The sequence below is a fragment of the Glycine soja genome, chromosome 20, assembly GCF_004193775.1.
Source record: "Glycine soja cultivar W05 chromosome 20, ASM419377v2, whole genome shotgun sequence".
Taxonomy (NCBI): Eukaryota; Viridiplantae; Streptophyta; class Magnoliopsida; order Fabales; family Fabaceae; genus Glycine; species Glycine soja.
Window position 1 is genome coordinate 9,674,783 of NC_041021.1, and position 18,869 is coordinate 9,693,651.

Consider the following 18,869-nt stretch of genomic DNA (forward strand, 5'->3'; position numbering starts at 1 on the left):
AATTACGGATGAATATAACGCAACAAATAATCAAACATCAAACATAATTACTAATAATATATAGATATATATATCAGGGTGTTACAACTCTCCCACCCTTTTAGAAATTTCGTCCTCGAAATTTACCTTACTCAAACAAGGATGGGTGAGCTTCTCGCATCTGACTTTCTAATTCCCACGTGGCATCTTCTCCTGATGCACCTCCCCAGATCACCTTGACCAACGGAATCTCTTTCCCTCTTAGGTGTTTTGTTCGCCTATCCTCGATCCTCAAAGGCAATGTTTCATATGTCAAATTCTCCTTCACTTGTACATCATCCAATTCAATCACATGGGATGGATCAAGGATATACTTATGGAGTTGAGACACATGAAAGACATTGTGAGGATTAGAAAGAGACGGGGGTAGTGCAATTTGGTATGCCATAGGGCAGACTTTCTTAAGAATTTGGAAAGGACTAATAAAGCGAGGTGTGAGTTTTCGGGATTTCAATGCTCGACCAACCCCAGTCCACGGAGTGACTCTCAAGAATACATGATCACCAACCTCAAATTCCAGATCTTTCCTCCTTTTATCATGATAACTTTTCTGCCTACTCTGAGCAGTTCTCATCCTTTCCTGAATTAACTTAACTTTCTCAGTGGTTTGCTGTACCACTTCTGGTCCTAAGGTGAGGCCTTCTCCGGGCTCTAACCAACATAGGGGTGTCCTACACCTTTTACCATACAAAGCTTCATAGGGAGTCATGCCAATGGTAGAGTGAAAACTGTTATTATAAGTGAACTCTATCAATGGAAGAAAACTTTCTCAGCTTCCCTTCTGCTCTAAGACACATGCTCTTAAAAGGTCCTCCAATGACTGAATGGTCCGTTTAGTTTGGCCATCAGTCTGAGGATGGTAGGCTGAACTCAGTCTAAGCTTGGTTCCCAATGCTCTGTTCAAGCTCTCCCAAAATCTAGAGGTAAATCTAGGATCTCTATCAGATACTATGCTAGATGGCACACCATGTAACCTGACAACCTCACTTATATACAAGGTGGTCAACTTCTCCAAGGAAAATCTGATATTAATGGAAATGAAGTGAGCAAACTTAGTCAATCTGTCAACAATAACCCAGATAGAATCTAAAACTCTAGGGGTTCTAGGTAGTCCTACCACAAAATCCATGGAAATACTGTCCCACTTCCACTGGGGTATCTCTAAGGGTTGTAACTTCCCTGAAGGTCTCTGATATTCTATCTTAGCCTTCTGACAGACTAGGCATGCATACACAAACTCACTAACCTCTCTCTTCATGTTGGGTGATGTGCCATCATTTTCTCCTATTTCTTAACCCTTTTTGCCCAATTTTAAATACTGATTAGTCTTAATTGTCAAATTTATTAGGCAGTTTTATTATTTGGGCCCATTCAGCTAATTTGATGTTTTTAATCTAATTTCAGGAATTAATGAAGCATTGGGCTTGAATCTAGAATTGGGCTTGGACTTGAAGAGGGCAGACTAATTTATTCTATAAAATTAGATCTTATCTTATCTAGATATTATTTAGATTTGATCTCATCTAGATATTATTTCATCTAGATCTTATCTTATCTTATCTTATCTAGATTTGATTTGATTTTACTTATGGGCTTGGATTTAAAACATATTTGTAAGCTTTGGGGCTGAAAAAAAACTATATAACAGCACCAAGGTTCTAGTTTAGGGGGCCCCCTCTCTCCCTCACGGGAGACCCCCTCTCTCCCTCGCGGGAGACTCTCTCTCTCTTCTATTTTTCGTTTTTAGTTTTAGTCTCTCTTCTCTTTCTCTTTTATTTTCGTTTTTTTTCAATTCCAGTTCAGACTTTTAGTTTTATCAATAAAATTTCATTCTCTACTTGATTAATGGAAGGCTAAGTCCGCAGCGTTGTTTTCCCTTGAGGATCAAGCACAGTTCTCTTTGAGGTTCTATTATTACTGTTAAATTCTGTTTAGTTTTTCCTCTTCACTAATTACTTTGAATTTGTTGCTTTTAATTCATGCATGCTTAGTGCTTGATTAATTGTCTCTGCGCTTAATTTACGTTCATGCTTAATGATCGTTTATGAGTAATTGGTGTATGTGATGCTTAATCACATAATGAATGCCTTATGTTGAATTTCGCTTAGTAATTTAATTTAGGGTTGGATTAAGTGGTTAAACTGATAAAGGATAAACTCTCGTAACCTAGGATAAGAGACTTGCTTGTGAATCAAGGGGAAGCAACGTGTTTTAATTCTGATATTTTCTAATTCACATATATTCGCTGTTTAATTTACAAAAGCAAACAACCCCCCCCCCCCCATCGTTACTGTTACTGTTACTGCAAGTATATTATGAACATTTGGCTTGTCACTGCTCGTTGGGAAACGACCTAGGATCACTTCCTAGTTACTACATTTTAATGTTTATTTGATTCGGGTACGGCCCCGATCAAATTTGGCGCCGTTGCTGGGGAGCAGTGTCCAAAGGTTCATAATAGCTAGCTATTGTTGTGTGTTTAATCCTTTCGTGTTTTATGTTTAATTGTTAGTATTGTGTTAGTATGTGTGTTAGTGTTGATTAGTTCACTGGTATTGATAACAGACAAATCCAGAATCCATATATCTAGGCTAATTAGACTTGTCAGGTTTTAGCGATTTTAATATATAGATTTTAGTCCTTATTTTCATTGTCGGTCTTCCTTAGAAGTAGTTATTCCTTATTTTTTTACTGTTGGGTTTTAGGAGTAAGTATTTAGATTTAGTAGATTTAGATCTTATTTATTTGAATTTCTTAGAAGTAGTTATCTTTATCGCAATTTAAATATTTTATCATATCTTATCTTTAAATTTTTTTTTATCTTATCTTATCTATTATCTTTATCTTCTATTTTGATCTTTCAATCTTTTATCTTCGAATTTTATCTTTAAATATCTTATCTTTTCTTTGATCTTCGAATTTTATCTTTAAATATCTTATCTTTTCTTTACCTTATCTTCTATCTTCTATTTTAAATTCTTATCTCTTGCTTTTAAATTGGGTTTGCATTAATCTAAATACAAACAAAGTCCCTGTTTCAGTCTTGGGTGTTTTGCTGTGAAGATTGTGCAGCCAAGCAGGAAAGATTGGAGTACCAGGCTTGATGATGCTCTCTGGGCACATCGGACTGCCTACAAAGCACCCATAGGAATGTCTCCTTATCGGGTTGTCTTTGGAAAGGCATGTCATCTTCCAGTGGAAATTGAGCACAAAGCATACTGGGCAGTGAAGACTTGCAACTTCTCTATGGATCAAGCTGGCGAGGAAAGGAAGTTGCAACTGAGTGAGTTAGATGAAATCCGCCTAGACGCCTACGAGAATGCCAAGTTCTACAAAGAAAAGACCAAGAAGTTCCATGATAGCATGATAGTTAAAAAAGACTTTGTGGTTGGGCAAAAAGTGTTATTGTATAATTCTAGGCTTGGACTCATGAGTGGTAAGTTGAGGTCTAAGTGGATTGGTCCTTTTGTTGTTACTAATGTTTTTCCTTATGGTACAGTTGAGATCAAAAGCGACTCCACAAACAAGAGCTTCAAGGTCAACGGACATCGACTTAAGCCATTCCTCACGAACCCTTCTTTAGTGGACGTAGTGGTGGAAGAGACTTCCTTACTCCACCCTACTCTCCCTCCACCATGACTTAGGGAGTTTTTCTTTTCCTATCTCCTTCTTTGCTTTTATTACACTTGTCCGATTCTCTTTGATGATTTAATTGTTTTTAATCTTTTAATTGTGCTACATTGAGGACAATGTGTTGTTTAAGTATGGGGGGGGGGGGAGTGTTCTTTGGTTTTGCTAGTTTTGTTGGTTTTGTTAATTTGTTAGTTGTGTTAATTTGTTAATGTTGTTAGTTTCGTCGGATTTTCAGTTTAATATTTTGGGTCAATTTTGTGTGCACGTACGACTTTGCATGTTTTTCTTTGAATTATAGGATATGTTCAAGAAATGGGTAATTGTTTTGAAAATAAAAGTTCTTGACATTTTGTGACTTGAAATCCTTGATTCTTCTCTACATGTCATGATAGTTTTGAAAGCTCAATTTGAAAGTGATGATTTTACCTTTGTGAGAATTTGAGCCATCCATCATTATAATCATTTGGTGTGTTTTGCCCCATTGATTGCTTGCACAATAGCCTTGGCTTGATTCTTGTTGATGCGTCCTAATTCACATGCATATTTGGAAATGATTAAGGCAATTTTGTTCTTATAAGCTTCTAGCCAAATGGACTTACCTTGAATTAATTCCTTTGATAGCCCTTTTGAGCCTTGTTTCCCTTTCCTTGTTTTGAAGCTCACTACAAGCCTTAAGTGAAAAACCATGATATTACCATATCCTTAAGGAATTTTGGAGCTTTGGAATTGTTTTGGGAATAAGTGTGGGGGGTTTTTGTTTCATTGGACAACTTGTTTTGTTGACTATGCTTCATGATGTATTTTGGGCCATACTTGATGTACATTGTATATTGGTTAAATGTTGGACATGCTGAATGAAATGTTGTTTCTCAAAGGCAAACACAAACTAGGCATGCATACACAAACTCACTAACCTCTCTCTTCATGTTGGGCCACCAAAACATCGTCTTTAAATCATGATACATCTTGGTAGCACCAGGATGGATGCTCAAATTACTCCTATGTCCTTCCTCTAAGATCATCTTCCTAAGTTCATGCACATTGGGAACACAAATCCTATCTTGAAGTCTCAAAACTCCATCTGGTCCAATATTGAAACTACTGTCCCTTCCTGACTCTATAGCCTCTAACTGAGTCCTTAGAAAAGGATCAATCTTCTGACCTTCCCTGATATCACCTAGTAACTCACTAGTGATCCTCAAAGTTCCTAATTTTACACTATTAAGAGTAACCTCACATGCAAGACTAAGATCTCTAAATTGTTCCAGGAGATCCATCTCTCTAACCATCAAGGAAGACATATGTAGAGGTTTCCTACTCAAGGCATCAGCCACTACATTGGCTTTACCGGGATGGTAGCTAAGCTCAAAATCATAATCCTTAAGAAACTCTAACCATCTCCTTTGTCTCATGTTCAACTCCTTCTGACTAAACAAGTATTTAAGGCTCTTATGATCACTAAATACCTCGAACTTAGAGCCAAACAGATAATATCTCCAAATCTTAAGGGCAAAAACTACAACAACCAACTCTAGGTCATGGGTGGGATAATTCCTCTCATGAGTCTTAAGCTGTCTAGAAGCATAGGCCACCACTTGGCCATTTTGCATCAACACTCCGCCTAAACCCATCTTTGATGCATCACAATGCACCTCAAATGGTTCTCTCGGGTTAGGCAAAACTAGCACTGGAGCAGTTGTCAATCTTTCCTTAAGGGTTTGGAAACTATGCTCACATTGGGTATCCCACACAAAAGCTTGACCCTTACGAGCCAGTTTAGTTAAAGGCAGAGCCAACTTGGAAAAACCTTCTATGAATCTCCAGTAATATCCTGCTAAGCCCAGAAAACTCTTAATCTCAAAAACAGACTTAGGACTCTCCCACTTAAGAATAGCTTCTATCTTAGAGGGATCCACAGCTATACCCCCTTGAGATATCACATGCCCTAGGAAACTGACTTTCTCTAACCAGAACTCACACTTGGACAACTTAGCATAGAGTTGTCGGTCCTTAAGGGTATGCAACACAATCCTCAAATGTTCTTCATGCTCCTCTCTAGTCTTTGAGTATACCAAAATATCATCTATAAATACTACCACAAAATTATCAAGGTAAGGGTGAAAAACTCTATTCATGTAGTCCATAAACACTCCTAGAGCATTAGTCACACCAAAGGGCATGACCAGATACTCATAGTAACCGTAACGGGTCCTAAAAGCAGTCTTTGGTATATCCTCAGACTTCACTCGGATCTGATGATAACCCGACCTAAGGTCTATCTTACTAAACACACAAGCTCCTACCAACTGGTCCATAAGGTCATCTATTCTAGGAAAATGGTACTTATTCTTGATCGTTACCTTATTCAACTGGCGGTAATCCACACACAACCTCATGGTTCCATCTTTCTTCTTCACTAGCAACACTGGGGCTCCCCACGGAGATACACTAGGCCTAATAAACTGCTTATCCAACAACTCCTCTAACTGTTTCTTAAGCTCAGCTAACTCTATAGGAGACATCCTATAAGGAGCTATGGATATGGGTCCAGCACCAGGTACTAAGTCTATGGAAAACTCTATCTCTCTCTCAGGTGGCAGACCGGATATATCCTCAAGAAACACTTCCGGAAATTCTCACCCCCATGACAAAATACATGAAAATACAAAAAAAAGTCCCTACTACAAAGACTACTCAAAATGCCTCGCAATACAAGGCTAAAACCCTATACTAGTAGAATGGCCAAAATACAAGGCCTAAACGAAGGAAAAAAAACCTATTCTAATATTTACAAAGATAAGCGGGCTCATACTTAGCCCATGGGCTCAAAATCTACCTAAGGCTCATGAGAACCCTAGGGCCTTCCCTTGGATCTCTGGCCCAATCTACTTGGAGTCTTCTATCCAATGCCCTTGCGGGGTAGGATTGCATCATTCCCTCCACCTTGGAAAGGATTTAACCTTAAATCTCGAGGTTCTTCATACTTTGGGCTCCTTCCCTCAACACCTGTAAAAAGAACAAAAACATATACATTAGTGGTGTTTGGTATGTTGAAGTAAGGTAAGGTCTGAAAACCCATTTCTTGGGCATCTTCCCATGAAGGAACATGGTTTCTCACCAACCTAATGAGTGGTGCTACAAGTATAGAAAAATATGGGACAAACCTTTTGTAAAAGTTTGTTAAGTCATGGAAGCCCCAAATTTTTCTTATACTTGGTGGAGTGGACCACTCAGAAATGACCTTTATTCTCTTAGGGTTCATGGGAACCCCTTGATCACTATTTGAAAAATTAAGAAAAGTAACACAATAAAACATACCTTTTTCTATATTTTCATATTGATTATTCCTACCAAAAAGTATGACAAACCTAAGGTGTCCCATATGAGTACCTAAGTTTGTATTGAAACTAAAAATAAGAACAAACCTACCTAATGGGTCCCTATGTACACACACCATAAAGATGTTAGGTGTACGAGTGATTTTACAAAAAAAGGTTGCACCACTCAAAACATTCATCATACCAACTATTTTAGGGACTTGGTGCCTAATAATACCTATTTTGGGCACCAACAAAGCACAAGGATTTAAGCTCTTGCGAACCAAACCCTCATCCAACAACTTTTTTACTTGAGGAATAAACTCAAGCCCAAGAGGTGTGGCAATGCTAGCAAGTGTGTTTTTACAAAAGAGAAAATGTGGAGGTTGTCTAAGAGGGAAAGTTTCTTTAATGTCTGTCTTTATTGTAAAATGAGTTTCCTTCTTAGCTAAACTCTTGGAGGAGACACTTACCTCCTTACACTTCTCTTTAACCACTAATGGTTGTCCTTCTTCTTGGGGGTAGATTTCTTCACTAGATTCTTCCCCTTTTGCTTCTTCACTTTCACTAGAGGAAGGTGAAGTAGTAGCCTCATTGTGGGGGTACCTTGGGGCATTCGATCGAACAGTATGTGACCCTCAAGCACAAAGTCCAAAGCTTGATCGACGAGGGGTGGCTAACATTCCAAGAAGACGGCCCGAATCTAAAGACAAATATGCTTGCCAATTATGGGGGACCGGTAGTAAACGCAATAGAGGAGTGCGAACTGTAGAGGTCGAAGAAAATGAAGGACGCGGTAACCTCCAGGAGGTTCATATTAGAGGCACTGCAAGAGGCGGGCATGGTTTCCCTTGATGGGAACATGGGGGATTCCTGTTTAATGCATCCGAGTGCATTGCATGACATGGAAACATGTTTAACGGTAGAGGAGCTGTTACAGCGAATGATGGACCAAGGCTGGTTTGAAATTTGTGTTGTAAGCAAGGAAGATCAACATGTGTGCATGCAATCGGCAGACAAAAGCCCAAGCAAACCCAAACCTTTGGTGATACACTTCACCAGAGATGCGACCTCCCAAAAAACCCGAGGCTCTCAACCTATCCCAGGAAGCAAGTCTGTCCCATTCCCTTACGGAAGCAACAATGTGGTCCCATGGAGGTACGCCCCTCAAAAGCCAAACAAAAAGAAGGACGAGGCCATCGGGGGTGAAATATCCTTTGCCAAAGTTACCAACATCATCGGCATAAGCGGTGTGACCCGTAATGGGCATGTCTTCATGGCACCTGACCCATTGGTGCAATCCAAGGAAGCCAAGGGAAAAGCGAAGGTGGGCGCAGAAGAGATCGACAAAGTAAGCCCCACTCTGGATGAGGATGTCCCAGCTAGGAATTCGCTAAGAAAGAAGGAGACTTCGGCGGAAAGAAGGTATCCATTGAAGAAGCGAATGAATTCCTTCGAATCATTTAACAAAGTGAATTCAAAGTGATTGAACAACTCAACAAGACCCCAGCTAGGGTCTCCTTATTGGAACTACTCATGAGTTTCGAGCCTCATCGGGCGCTGCTGGTTAAGGTATTAAATGAAGCCCATATGGCCCAAGATATCTCTGTGGAGGGCTTCGAGGGCATTGTCAGCAACATCACTACCAATAATTACCTCACCTTTGCCGATGAGGAGATACCTTTCGAGGGGCAGGGACATAATAGGGCCTTGCATGTGTCTGTCAAGTGTATGGACCACATCATGGCTAAGGTACTCATCGACAATAGCTCATCGCTTAACATCATGCCCAAGAGTACATTGGACAAGCTGCCTTTCAACGTGACACATCTAAGGCCGAGCTCCATGATAGTACGAGCTTTAGACGGCAGCCGCCGAAACATAATAGGGGAGATTGACCTCCAAATTCAGGTTGGACCTCACCTTTGTTAGATCACTTTCCAAGTGATGGATATCAACCTGACCTATAGCTACCTTTTAGGTCGGCCTTGGATTCACGTAGTCGGGGTGGTCCCTTCGATGCTCCACCAAAGGTTGAAGTTTGTGGTGGAAGGGCAGTTAATCACCGTCTCAGGGGAAGAAGACATTCTGGTAAGTTGTCCTTCCTTTATGCCGTATGTGGAAGCCGCGGAGGAGATTCCTTGGAGACGGCCTTTCAATCATTCGAGGTAGTGAGCAATGCCTCTATCGAGTCTCTCCCAGTGCAACCATCTTCATTTAGCGTCGTGCTGATGGTGGCCCGAGTAATGTTCGGGCATGTGTATGAGCCTGAAATGGGCTTAGGTCGGAATGGTGATGGCGTGGTCAGCTTGGTGGAATTCATGGAGAACCGCGGAAGGTTCCGGCTAGGGGCCCACACGCGCCGATGTGAGAAGAAACACCCTAGATAGGAAGGACAGAAGCATGGGCTAGCAGCAAGGGCCGCAAGTGAAAGAGACTCCTTCATGTCACATCAGTGAAAGCTTTGTTAGCACGGGCTGGAGGTTTGAAGGGCGAGTCGCCATGATCCACGACGAAGCCCCCCAAGATCATTTGAACTGGGTACAGCCGTGCCTTTCTGAGTTCGAATTAGGGAACTGTAAAGTTGTCGAGTGACCTGGAGTTTCCATGGCGAACATAATGTGCTTTGTTAGTCTTAACCGTATAGTTGGGCCTAGGATTTAGGGTTTTGTTCTTGTTAGGGCGTTTGTCTTTTGCTATCAGATATATAAAATACGATATTTTCTTCATTTGTTCTTGCACCTTCATCCATTCTCATTCATCTGTATGTTTATTTCTGTGAAGGTACTAATACCGAGGACCTTGACGTCGATTTTGAGCGAATAGCAAACCAAGCTGAGGATGAAGAAGATAAAGATGCGGGGTTTCCCCTAGAGCTAGAAAGGATGGTCACACAGGAAAACCGAGAAATGAAGCCACACGAAGAAGAGACGGAAATCGTGAACTTGGGTGTTGGCGAGGAAAAGAAAGAGGTAAAGGTTGGCACACCGATCTGAGATGAGTTGGTGGTTTTGCTATGAAACTACCAAGACATCTTCACTTGGTCGTACCAAGTTATGCCCGGTTTGAACCTTGACATTGTACAATATCAGTTACCACTGAATACTGGCTATTCCCCAGTAAAACAAAAGCTAAGAAGGATGAAGCCCGAGATGTCCTTAAAGATCAAAGAAGAGGTGAAAAAATAGTTCGACGCTGGCTTTTTGGCCGTGGCTCGATACCCCGAATGGGTAGCCAACATCGTGCTAGTCCCTAAGAAAGATGGGAAAGTACGAATATGCGTGGATTATCGGGACCTAAATCGAGCCAGTCCAAAGGATAACTTTCCTTTACCGCACATCGATGTCCTTGTGGATAACACATCCAATTTCAATTTTTTTCCTTCATGGACGGGTTCTCGGGTTACAATCAAATAAAGATGGCACCGGAAGACATGGAGAAGACTACGTTTGTCACCCTGTGGGGAACATTTTGCTATAAGGTGATGTCCTTTGGGCTCACAAAGAGATTGAAGTCTACATGGATGACATGATTGCCAAGTCTAGGACCGAGGAGGAACATCTCATCAACTTATGGAAGTTGTTCGAGAGACTGCGGAAGTATCAATTAAGATTGAATCCCGCTAAGTGCACCTTCGGGGTCAAGTTGGGAAAATTGTTCGGCTTCATCGTGAGCCAGAAAGGGATATAGGTGGATCCCGACAAGGTGAAGGCCATCCTTTTAATGCTCGAAAGAGGGAACGGGAAGAGGGAACGGGTCGTCTACTACATGACAGTGTTGGATGAGTCGATGGGGTGTATGCTGGGGCAGCATGACGATTCCGGAAAGAGGGAACGGGTCGTCTAGTACCTGAGCAAAAAGTTCATCGCCTGTGAGATGAATTACTCTCTGCTTGAAAAGATGTGTTGTGCCTTGGTGTGGGCATCCTATCATCTAAGGTAGTATATGCTAAGCCACACCACTTGGTTGGTATCTAAGATGGACCCAATCAAGTACATTTTCGAGAAACCCGATCTCATCGGACGAATCGCTCGGTGGCAGGTTCTGCTATCTGAGTTCGACATTGTTTATGTCACTCAAAAGGCAATAAAGGAAAGCGCCTTGGCAGACTATCTAGCTCAGCAACCCCTAATGACTACCAGCCCATGCATCCGGAATTCTCGGATGAGGACATCATGGCCTTGTTCGGGGAAGAGGTGGAGGATGAAGATAGGGATAAGTGGATCGTGTGGTTCGATGGCGCATCCAACGCCCTAGGCCATGGAGTTGGGGTAGTTTTGGTCACTCCCGACATTCAATGCATACCCTTCGCGACAAGGTTGTGCTTCGATTGCACAAATAGCATGGCTGAATACGAGGCATGTGCCCTTGGGATCCAAGCAGCAATTGACTTCAACGTCAAATTGCTCAAAGTATACGAAGACTCAGCCTTGGTGATCAATCAATTGAAAGGAGAAAGGGAGACCAGGGATCACAAATTGATACCTTATCAAGCCTACATCAAGAAATTGATGGAGTTCTTCGATAATATCTCCTTCCACCATATTCCCAAAGAGGAGAATCAAATGGCCAATGCGCTTGCTACTCTAGCATCCATGTTTCAGTTAACCCCGCATGGAGACTTATCGTACATCCAGTTCAGATGTCGCGGCAAGCCTGCACATTGCTGCTTGATAGAAGAGGAGCAAGACGGTAAACCGTGGTACTTCAACATTAAGCGATACATCGAGGACAAGGAGTACCCACGAGAGGCTTCCGACAATGACAAGAGGATGATGCAAAGATTATCAGCTGGCTTCTTTTTAAGCGAAGGTATTTTGTACAAGCAAAATCATGATATGGTCTTGCTCCGATGTGTGGACGCCAGGGAGGCCAAACATATGCTCGTGGAGGTGCATGGGGGGTCCTTTGGGACTCATGCCAATGGACATGCCATGGCCCGGAAGATTCTAAGGGTAGGATGATGCAACTTGCCCTCCGACGGGGGCGCGATGTGGGGCTCGATGGTGTGTCTTCCATGGTAGGAAACTGCGTGGAGTCGCCACCAATGTTTATTTGAGGAAAACGTTAGAAAAAACCAAAATGGAAGAGGTTGAAGGTCTGCGTATTTTGAAAATGAGGGTTTGGGAGTTGTTTATGCATGGGGAAGGTATAAGCACCCCACGAGCCCGTCACAAGGGATGTCAACCTCTAATCAAGTGTGCAAATCATGACTTCAAAACTGTGTATTTTCCCTTTTTATGTTGTCTTTTTCCCTTTTTATGTTTTTTAACTTTTGTTCCCTTTTTATGTTTTTTACTTTTTTGGGGTCGACAAGGGTGTTTTCCTCGCTCTTACGTATTCCTCAATTGTGATGAGGAAATCAGACCTACGCATTTCTTTAAGAACTGAACGTTGGTTAATTTGTTTTTTTTTTTATCTTTTTTGAAAGATTGGTTTTAGTTGCGAACAAAAGTCGTTTAAGGTGTTGGACCTTGAAACAATCTTTTGATTTTTGAAAAGAGAGAATTGTTATGGCATTGGACCTTTGAACAATATCTTGATTTTGAAAGGAGAGAAACATTAAGGCGTTGGGCCTTTGAACGATCTCTCATTTTTTTTGACGAAATAAAGAAGTTTATGAGTTGGTTTTATTTGGTTTTGGCTCATTAATCTTCAATCCCCCTTTTTAAGATAACTTGCAGCGTTAATGACCGGTTAAAACTTATTTTACATTGATGAAAAGAGTTTACGACACAAACGATCGGTCGAAACTTATTTAAATAATGGTTAAGTGATATTAAAACAATAAAGGGGATGAAGATGCACAAACAATAAAGGGGACCCCTAAGGGTCCATAAATCAAATTCAAATCCTTAAAAGCAAGCACTAACCGAATGAAGAACAAAGAACAAACGATGAACGAACGAAGAATGACAAAGAATGTTCACGGAATTGATCATGGAAGCGTTACGGAAGCGCTTCGGCCTTGATTTTCTTCTTCTTTCTCCTTCTTTTCACTAATTTTAAGTGAAATATGCTTGCCAAGGGTGCTGAACCTTTTCTCCTCAGCCTCCCACGCCTATTTATAGAAAAATAGGGGGAGGACATTGCCGCCCAGCTCGCCTAAGCGAGCTGGTGACTTACTCCAAAAACAACTGAGCTCACCCAGGCGAGCTGTTGCTTCTCCCCTAAGTCTTCTAATGGGCCCAGGTGGGCCCAGGGGCTGGGGAATGTCCAAAAATGGACCATTTTTCCCCTATCTTGAGTTTCTTGCCCATTTCCTTCTGAAACGTCGTGAAACCCTATGGATTGCACCGTGATTGCTGTTAAGCAGCTCAACTCGGTTGGAAAAAAAACCCCATGTTGACAAAAATTGCCCCCATTCTGAGTATCTTGGTTATTTCTTTCCATACCATCGTGAAACCCTATGGATTGTGCAACAATTAGTGTTAAGCAGCTCAACTTGATCAGCGAAAGTCTGCATGTTGACAAACAATTGTCCCCGGACAAAATTAGGGTATGACAGTTGTCCCTCTTTACTTATCTTTTATTGGAGATAAAAGGGAAGTAAAGATAAGACACTAATTTCGTTCGAGCTAACTTTCCACCCAACCGATCATTAGCAGAAGTCCAAGTAGTAAAACCCGCGAAAGCATGAAGACATTGAAGTTCTTCCTTTTCTCGTTTTATTCTTTTTTATTTTTATTTTATATATATATCTATCTATATATATATATATTTATTTAAAAAGCATAGAAACAGAGGACGTTGAGTCCTATGAAGCATAGAGACAAAAGATATTGAAGTTTTTGAATGAAGACATTGTCATCTTCGAAAGCGTAAATGATGGCATTGTTGCCTTTTGAAGGCATGCAATGACTTAAGACATTGTCGTCTTAGAAATGCAAATGATGTTCATTTTCGCCTTTGAAGGCATGCACTGACTGAAGACATTGTCGTCTTCAAAATGCAAATAATGGTCATTGTCTCCTTTGAAGGCCTGCAATGACTAAAGACATCGTCGCCTTCGAAACGTAAATAAAGACATTGTTGCCTTTTGAAGGCATGTAATGACTGAAGACATTGTCGTCTTTGAAATGTAGATGAGGACATTATCGCCTATTGAAGGCATGCAACGACTAAACACATTGTCATCTTTGAAATGTAAATGAGGACATTGTCGCCTTTTGAAGGCATGCAATGATTGAAGACATTGTTGTCTTTGAAATGTAAATGAGGACACTGTCGCCTTTTGAAGGCATGCAATGACTGAAGACATTGTCGTCTTTGAAATGTAAATGAGGACATTGTCTCCTTTTGAAGGCATGCAATGATTGAAGACATTGTTGTCTTTGAAATGTAAATGAGGGTCATCATCGCCTTTTGAAAGCATGCAATGACTAAAGACATTGTCATCTTTGAAAAGTAGAAGAAGACATTGTCGCCTTTTGAAGGCATGCAATGATTGAAGACATTGTCGTCTTCGAAATATAGATGAGGACATGGTCGTCTTTTGAAGGCATACAATGACTGAAGACATTGTTGTCTTCGAAGTGCAAATGAGGACATTGTCGCCTTTTGAAGGAATTCAATGATTGAAGACATTGTTGTCTTCAAAATGTAAATGAAGGCATATGACCATAATTTTCTCCATGTGCCATCAGACTTGCTTGTCTCTGGATAGCAAAGGTTGCGGATGACCATAATTTGTCTCTACATGCCATCGGACTTGCTTGTCTCTAGATAGCAAAGGTGTGCGAATGACCATAATTGTCTCTGCGTGCCATCGAACTTGCTTGTCTCTAGATAGCAAAGGTGTGCGAATGACCATATTTTGTCCCTGCATGCCATCAGACTCGATTTTCTCTAGATGGCGAAAGGGAAACCTAAGTAGTTTCTGTTGACAGACATTGAGCCTTCGATAAAATGAGCAGATGACCATATTGGTCTCTGCGTGTCATCGGACTTGATCGTCTTTGGATGATGCAAGGGAGACCTAAGTAGTCTCTGTCGATAGACATTCAGCCTTTGACAAAATGAGCAGATAACCATATTAGTCTCTGTGTGTCATCGGACTTGATTGTCTCTGGTTGACAAAAGGGAGACTAAAGTAGTCTCTATCGACAGACATTGAGCCTTCGACAAAACGAGCACATGACTATATTGGTCTCTGCGTGTCATCGAACTTGATTGTCTCTGGATGATGAAAGGGAGACTAAAGTAGTCTCTGTTGATAGACATTGAGTCTTTGACAAAACAAGCAGATGACCATATTGGTCTGTGCGTGTCATCGGACTTGATTGTCTCTGGATGACGAATGAAAGACTAAAGTAGTCTCAGTCCATAGACATTGAGTCTTTGACAAAGGGTGCAGACGACCATATTTGTATCTGCGTACCATCGGACTCACTTGTCTCTTGATGGCAAAGGGAGACTATAATATTCTTTGAAAAGTAAATGACAGAGGACTTTTGAGTCCTAATGAAAAAAAGAGGACTTCGAGTCCTATAAAAAGTGAGGACTTTGAGTCCTATGAATGTGAGGACTTTGAGTCCTATAAAGGCAAGGACTTTGAGTCCTATGAAGGTGAGGACTTTGAGTCTTATGAAAGAATAAAGGTGAGGACTTTGAGTCCTATGATAGAATAAAGTGAGGACTTTGAGTCCTATGAAAGAATAAAGGTGAGGACTTTGAGTCCTATGAGGGCAAGGACTTTGAGTTCTCTAAAGGCGAAGACTTTGAGTCCTCTGAAGACGAGGACTTTGTGAATGTATGAATACATGATTTTGATGATGCCAAAGAATAATCAAACAAGGTTGCGTTCAAGATTACTTCAACAAACATTCAAAGGTTAAGTATTGCTTCAAGATTAATACAAGGTTGCTTCAACAAACAAGCATTGCTTCAAGATTAATTCAAGATCAAGCTTTGCCTCAAAACAAAGTGTTTCCAAGACATCCAAGGCTGTGGTAATCGATTACCAGGCAGTGTAATCGATTACCAAAAGACAATTTTGAAAAATAGCTTTTAGAAGGGTTTTGAAATTTGAATTTAAAAGCTGTAATCGATTACCATTGATGTGTAATCTATTACCGGCAACGAAACTCTTGAAATTCAATTTGAAAAGTCGTGACCCTTCAAAATATAACTATATAATCCATTACCAGAATCCTGTGATCGATTACTAGTCAAGAATTTCAGAAAAACCTTTTTGAAAAGACACATCTCTTCAAACCATTTTGAAAAGGCACGAAGGGAAATTCGAAAAGGCACAAAGGGCCTATTGATCGAGGTCGTACCCGAATCAAATAAACATTAAAAATGCAGTATCTAGGAAGTGATCCTAGGTCGTCTCCCAATGAGCAATGGTCAACCAAACGCTCATAAAAGATAGTAGGAAAATAGTAACGAATTGGGGGGGGGGGTTGTTTGCTTTTGTAAATTAAACAGCGAATAAATTTGAATTAGAAAATATCATAATTAAAACATGTTGCTTCCCCTTGATTCACAAGCAAGTCTCTTATCCTAAGTTACGAGAATTTATCCTTTATCAGTTCAACAACTTAATCCAACCCTAAATTAAATTACTAAGCAAAATTTAACATAAGGCATTCATTATGTGATTAAGCAACACATACACCAATTAATCATGAACGATCATTAAGCATGAACGTAAATTAAGCGCAGAGACAATTAATCAAGCACTAAGCATGCATGAATTAATAGCAACAAATATAGAGTAATTAGTGAAGAGGCAAAATTGATCAGAATTTAATAGTAATAATATGACCTCAAAGAGAGCTGTGCTTGATCCTCAAGAGAAAACAACGCTGGAGACTTAGCCTTCCATTAATCAATAGAAAATGAAATTGATGTGAACCTGAGTAGGAGCGGATCGTTTGATACAGGCTACGGAGATTTGGATGATGCCACTTCCAGTGATGGAATATAAGTCAGGGTTGACGCCACAAGAATTACCTTGATAAGTCTGAGATTGGTTCAACAAGGAACTCAGAGAGAAACTCTCACCAAATTTTATCAAATGCCAAAAGTTTTTTTTATTCAAAACAAAAACCAATACTTATAGTGTATCTAAACAAAAAGATAAAAATAGACATGGGCCTTCTAAACAGTTTGGGCCAAAATTATAATAAATAAAAATTATAACTAAAAAACATATTTAACTTGGGCCTTCAAATTAATTTGGGCCTTCAGCAACAATTAATAGTCTTGATAGTGTGTCTGCCTCTGGGCCTTCATCCTTCTCCACTTGGGCCTTTATCCTTCTCCACTCGGGGGCTTTATCCTTCTCCATTTGGACCTTCGCCCTTCTCCACTTGGGCCTTTAGCCTGTATTTGGCCAGTTTCAGGATTCTCCTCAGAAATTGTAGTAGAAACGAAGAAAACTAGAATTATTCTCCAAAACGAAAAAGAAACTAAAACGAATTGAGAGTAGCACTCTAAAACTAAAATGAAAAAAAAAGAGAGAGGAGAGGAGAGAGAGAAGAGAGCCTAAACTAGAACCTTGGTGCTGTTATATAGTTTTCGGCCCCAAAGCTTACAAATATGTTTTAAATCCTAGCCCATAAATAAAATAAAATCTAGATAAGATAAGATAAGATCTAAATGAAATAATATCTAGATGAGATCAAATCTAAATAATATCTAGATAAGATAAAATTTTGTAGAATAAAATAGTCTGCTCTCTTCAAGTCCAAGCCCAATTCTGGATTCAAGCCCAAGCCCAATTGCTTATAATTCTCCTGAAATTAAATTAAAAACACAAAATTAATCCAGTAGGCCAAAATGATAAAAATGCATAATTAATTTGACAATTAAGGCTAATCAGTAATTAAAATGGTGACAAAAAGGGTTAAGAAATATGAGAAAATGATGACACATCAAATCCCCTCACACTTAGCCTTTTGCACTCCTGGGCAAAATAAAAAAAAAACAAAGCAAGGGACAAATTCAGAGACATTAAAGAGAAATAAACAGACACAAAAACAATTACATATTTCTCAATGAATCTCAAGGAATGAAAAAAAATGGGTAACATCTAACATGAAGAGATCCAAAGAGTCAAGACATTCTTGAAAATCATCCAAGCAACCCAATCATGGCAAAATAGTTAATCAGCTCAAGAATGAAAAGTGATAAAGCCTCACAAGATATACACTCTATCTCTCAAGTGTCTAGGCTACTATTTACCCTCAAAGCACCCATGAAAACCAACACCACATAAACTTGGCAAGATTCTAAAATTGACAATCAACCCATAAACACAAGCACATGAGGATCAAAAGGTCTTTTAAGGTTGTAATGGGGCCAAGGACAAGGTAGGGAAAAATATGTAATAAGTAGCTAAATTCCAAAGGAATAGAGGAGCAATGGGGAATAAGTGCATATTAAGAAAAAATTAACAAAACCTAAAGATAAAATTTAAACGCAAAGAGTAGAGCAAAGAGTCTCATCATTCTTTTTCCATTTAAGATCTTATTCACTCAACTTTATTGCTTTCCTTTTTCTTTTTTTCGAATTGATTCAACTAAATTTTATTTTTTACACTGTAGCATTTGAGAAATAGCATATCATTCAGCATGTACAACATTTAACCAGTATACAATGTACATCAAGTATGGCCCAAAATACATCAAGAAGCATAGCCAATGAAATATGTTATCCAACAAAACCCCCCACACTTATTCCCAAAACAATTCCAAAGCTCCAAAATTCCTTAAGGTTAAGGTGACATCATGGTTTTTCACTTAAGGCTTGTAATGAGCTTCAAAACAAAGAAAGGGAAACATAGGCTCAAAGGGCTATCAAAGGGATTAATTCAAGGTAAGTCCATTTGGCTAGAGGCTTATAAGAACAAAATTGCCTAAATCATTTCCA

The 18,869-nt window shown here is 39.9% G+C and overlaps 1 protein-coding gene across 1 annotated transcript; it reads left to right on the forward strand.

The window, feature by feature from the left end:
- Positions 1–11,164: 11,164 nt before the first annotated feature.
- Positions 11,165–11,953, forward strand: LOC114401858. Its single transcript, XM_028364436.1, has one exon. It carries the CDS (start codon positions 11,165–11,167, stop codon positions 11,951–11,953), a length of 789 nt encoding a protein of 262 aa, XP_028220237.1.
- The last annotated feature ends 6,916 nt before the right edge of the window (positions 11,954–18,869 follow it).